Raw genomic sequence first — 5,466 nt, 5'->3', positions numbered from 1 at the left:
TAAAATCAATAGTTTTTCGCAAGGAATCTATTTATCACATAATATCATGCATTTGAAAAATAAAAAATCACTGATCAAGCAATAAACAATTCGGTTTTTAAACCCTAACGCATCAAACGATCAAATTAACGATAACGATTAACATGTACGCGTATAGACTTGAGCAATTGACAACATAACTATGAAACATCAATAAAAATCAGATTTTTAAGATTAGGGTTTAGCTAATTATACCTTTAATCGCGAAAAGAATTACACACAAGCGTAGAGGATGAAGGGAATTACAACGTTTGTTCTTGAGGTTTGATCAAAAAGTGAAAAATTAGGGTTATGGTGGTCGACGAATGGAGCAGAGGGAGGAGGGATCGACTGGTGCTTTTTTTTGTGTAAGGGTTTTACAAGTTTTAGGTTTACACAAGTATTTATATTAGGGTTTAATTAATATAACTTACAAATAAGTCCCCTAAGTTGCCAAAAATTAAAATATAAGGGGGGGGGGGGGAGTGGGGTTCGGCCGAATGGCCCATGGGGTGCCTCCCGGGCTCGTGTTTTGTAAAAACTTGTACTCGTGGCTCGTTTCAAGTGCCGTTTAGTCGTACCGAAGGCCCGGAACGCTAAACCGATCGTTAAACCGCAACCAAAAGTTAATTTATTAAAATACCCAATAAATTAAATATTTTTTTGAAAAAGTTAATAATTAATAAATTAATTATTAAAATAAACCCGAGCGTTTCGTTGCTCAAAAAGCAGTTATCAAAACCGTAACGTTTTTATCGTATTTCATTATCCGAAATATTTATTCTAATTAATATCAACCCATACTAATTATTGCAACCCTCCAAGGATCAAGTATGTATTTATTACACATAAACACACAAAAGTTAAGTAATCGCCGTTAAGTTAATTAACAGAAAGTTAACGGAAGTGACGGAAAAAGCAGTGTTGTTACAACTATATATAATATAATTATTCTGATAATTCAATTTATGATTCGTTCATAAAAAAAATCCCGCGAATTCGCGGGTCTTAAGCTAGTAATAACAATAATAATAACTATTATTATTATTATTATTATCTTAATTATATGACTTAATTATCTAAATTTATATGATTATAATATTTTCCGTAATATTTATAAGTAAGATTCATATTCAAATAATCATAAAATTGTTTCAACAGACGGGCTCATTATTTATGCGTTAGTATTTAATACTAATGTTTTCGATACAAATGTTATTGATAATAAATGGATTTTTTCCATTGTATATATATTTTAGATTTAATAAGTATGAATACTAACGTTATCGAATATTAATTTTAACAGCTTTCGTGCAACGCACGGGCTCATAAAACTAGTATAAAAATATAATGCGTGAGTACTTGTTTCTTGTTCACCAAGCTTTCATTCTATCGAAACTCTCCTTTTTTTTTGTAAAAAAAAAAACCAAGCAAAAACTATTACGGAGTATAAACCAAACAAGATTACAGCAGCAGCAAAAACTATTCTATCGATCTAACCATGACTCTTGTCCAACTCGCTATAATCGTCGGCGGAGCTGGTATACTTTTTCATCTTATTAACCTAATCATTTATTAATTGCATCAATGTTTCACTAATTTACAGTATTTAATCGCTGTCGGCCTGCTAGTTCTGTTGCAGTTAATTATATCTGTAATTTTAGTTTGCTAGTATGTATATATATATATATATATATATATATATATATATATATATATATATATATATATATATATATATATATATATATATATATATATATATATATATATATGTGTGTGTGTGTGTGTGCATATAATTGTGTTGTTTTTTGGGTTGTATAATTTTAGGGTTTTAGTATGATGCAGTTTGTTAAAGTTTTGAAATATAACGAGTGTCGAGTGAAACTTAATTTTTTTTTTTTGGCCAGTTATCACAGTTTATTTGTAAAGTAGTTTGCCAATTTGAGCAGTAATTATCATTAGCTAGTACTGTATTAAACAGGGGTGTTATGTTATGTACTCTTGTAGGGGGTGGTCAGTATTTGGTTTAAAACCGGTTAACCCGGAAACTAAACTGAAACGATACCAGAAAAAAACCAAACCAATTTGAAAAACGGTTTTCGGATCGAGTAAAAACCAAAACCGAATTTGAATTCGGTTCTCGGTTTGAAAAATCTGAATTCGGTTAAACCGAAAACCGAACTCAAAACCGAATTCAATATTTGTTAATGTATTTGATTTGTATATTTATATTTTAATGTCATTATATTTTAGAATCCAATCATCTAAATAGGTTCTCACTCATATGACGAGTTAGTAGCCCACATTATAATTATGTTACTCAAAGTATTATGTTCTTTTTATTAATAATGAATGAAAGCAGTAAACGTCACCATTAAGTTGTAAATATTAATAAATCATCGAATTCTTGATAATTTAATGGTACGTCATTGTTTTAGGTTGTAAATAACTAAGACATCGGTAACGTCATAATTAAACTACCATGGTTCTGAATTCAGTGTTTTGAATATTGAAAATTTTTATCTTGCATGCGCGGGATTGGGTATCATAGTTGTTGCTATTGTGAAATATAAAGATTTTGTTTGGAGTTTAAAGTTGACATTGATATTTTCATGATATGTGAACTTAAATCTAGTTAATAAGTAACACTTAATAATTCTTATATTTTTCTATTGTGTTTCATATAATCATACATATTTTGTATGTTGAATGGTGTTTTTAATGAATGAAATTTTAATATGTGAACTTAAATCTAGTTAATAAGTAACACTTAATAATTCTTATATTTTTCTATTGTGTTTCATATAATCATACATATTTTGTATGTTGAATGGTGTTTTTAATGAATGAAATTTTAATTTTGTTCGATATATGGTTTTAACCGAAAACGACTTGAAAAGTTAAAACCAAACCGAAATCGGTTTTCGGTTCGTTTTTTTTTTTTTTTGTATCGATTTAAGAAGGTGAAAAACCGAACAAACCAAACCGATTAAACCGAACAAATCGAAAACCGAACCGATGAACACCCCTATTTAACTCTTGATATATAATATGAAATATATCCCTGTAAAACTAGTATATAGTTACATGCTAACTACAATTGTCATGGGTATATATGCAGGCCTTGTAGGGGCTGTTATTAGTAAAGAAGGACATATGCCCAGCATGTCTGATGTAATCACGTGTGCTAATAAGGTAAGCACTTTTTCATGTGTATTACATACAATACAATATAAGAATCTATCCATATATTTTGAGGTTTTGTGATTGTATTTTTTTTGTAGGTACTTGAAAGGATTAGAATTAATAAGGAAGTAATGAAAAGTCAAGAGCCAATTCCAGTGGGCGTTCAAATGGAGTTACAGGTTTGAATGTTTCTTTGATTTGATATTGTACTACAATGTTGTTACACTTGGTTGAGAACATGGCTTGATTATTCATTTAAACTTTACCAGTGTGTTGAAAATTGAGGTGCTATATATATATATATATATATATATATATATATATATATATATATATATATATATATATATATATATATATTTGTTGTGATCAGGTCGAGAGACTAAGACAGGATTTGCGACAGTTGACATTTAATGAAAGACCTGTTACCATCGTCACTACTAATGGTTCACGTGGTTTGTTAATTAGCTTTATTTATTTATATCATGTATATGTATATATTCTTTTGTTATTATTGTGTTCATTTGTGAGGCAGGGGTAATTATGAATTCTAGTAACGGACTTTGTGATTTCCTTTATGTTTTTTTCAATTCTTTTGCACTAATTCTACTCTCTAAAAGCTTTTATTATTATATTCTATTCTCTTGCAGGCGGCAAGTATGGTATTGTTATAGTCTTTGTTGTCGTGGGATTTGGATATGTTTGGTGGAAGGTAATTAATTAATTAATTAATATACTGATAGTAACTCTGTAGTTATATAATGATGATGAAATCCAGATCATCATACTATTTGCTGCTATAAAACGTGTTTCTCGTCCTGTTTAGTGTTGGTAACAGTAGGTGAGCTTACTTTGTTGCAATTTTGCTCTCAGGGTTGGAAACTTGTTGATATGATGTTTGCTACAAAACACAGTTTATCTGATGCTAAAACTGCTGTATCTAAACAACTTGAAAATGTTTTCTCTTCTCTTCCTGTAAGACATTTGATACTCTTGAATTTTTTATTTTATATATAATATAATTTTTTTTTTTATTATTATTTTCTACTACTAATTCGCCAGAGCCTAGTTGATCATGTTGTATTGCTTGTACTAGATAGATGGATTGTTTCATTCCAGGTTAATTTTGACTATGTTAAATGTCTTACCTACGTATATTGTTTAGGCTACAAAGAGGAGGTCTCTATCTTCAACAACTGATTCTTCTGTGAATTCTAGTTTTTATGAGGTTCCCGAAATTACAGCATCTTTACAAGAGGAGGTAACGGTGGCTAGTTTCCTTGTGTTTCGTCTTTCAAACGAATTACATTTTACATACATGGATTATTTATTTATTTTATATATTTATTTATGCAATACTTTTGTTTAGGTATCTTCTCAAGTGCCTGAAAAATCATACCCCAAGGTGTGGTTCTTTTCCGATTAACTTATTTGTCTTATAATACGTTTATTGTAATACCTTTTTAATTAATGGCACTTTTTGTGTAAATTAGTATTAATCAAACAAAGTAAGGTCAAAGATATCGTGTTATGCCTCCTCCATCAAATTGATTAACGACATGTTTGCAGGATGACACACACATTGGAGTGACCAAGTTGACGTCTTTGCCACCCGTTCCATTAGAAGAGCTACCGGCATCCCATGTGGTATTTTTTTTTTTTTTTTTTTTTTATATCTACTTTACTAGGTTTTAGAGCTCTTGCACGGGTGTGTAAAAAGCCGTGTAAAAACCGTAACAGATTATATCATTTTAAGTATGTAAATAGCGAAAGTAAATAAAACGTTAGAGCCTGTGCACGGGTGGGTTAAATAATCGTGCAAAATTAATTCATTTTTTCAAACAATTATTCTTTTGAGTTTAAGAGCTCGTGGTGTTGACAAATTTTAAAAGTGGTTTTGGGTGGTGTTAATAACTTAACGTCTACAATTTTTTTTTTCTCACCATCAAAACCTTTTCTCACCATCAAAACCGAGATATACAGATATATTTCTGTTGGGATTAAACGCGAATAAGAATAGATGATGATATAGGTTAACGATAACATAAGGTGATGGTTATATTTAGGATGATGATATTAATGATGGTATTATGAATTAGATGATGTGATGATCGTATGATAAAACGTATGATAATGTTGATGCTTATTGAATATGGAAGATCATAATGGTATAGGGATGATCGATGAGATTATGATGACGATAATTAGGAAACAGAAAACGGAATTTAAAAGAACTAGTTTGGGTATTAATAACAGAAA

At 29.8% G+C, this 5,466-nt stretch overlaps 1 protein-coding gene across 1 annotated transcript; it reads left to right on the top strand.

Moving 5' to 3' along the window:
• The first annotated feature begins 1,436 nt into the window (after nt 1–1,436).
• LOC139874707 (uncharacterized) lies at nt 1,437–4,902 on the top strand. Its single transcript, XM_071862116.1, has 9 exons — nt 1,437–1,559; nt 3,143–3,216; nt 3,306–3,386; nt 3,581–3,662; nt 3,858–3,919; nt 4,081–4,182; nt 4,373–4,468; nt 4,577–4,612; nt 4,777–4,902. Exons 1-9 carry the CDS (start codon nt 1,520–1,522, stop codon nt 4,900–4,902), a joined length of 699 nt encoding a protein of 232 aa, XP_071718217.1. The 5' UTR covers nt 1,437–1,519.
• Nucleotides 4,903–5,466: the final 564 nt, after the last annotated feature.

Source organism: Rutidosis leptorrhynchoides, chromosome 11, assembly GCF_046630445.1.
Source record: "Rutidosis leptorrhynchoides isolate AG116_Rl617_1_P2 chromosome 11, CSIRO_AGI_Rlap_v1, whole genome shotgun sequence".
NCBI classification, from domain to species: domain Eukaryota; kingdom Viridiplantae; phylum Streptophyta; class Magnoliopsida; order Asterales; family Asteraceae; genus Rutidosis; species Rutidosis leptorrhynchoides.
The sequence above is the reverse complement of the archived record's forward strand: the minus strand, read 5'-3'. Positions and strand labels throughout refer to the sequence as shown.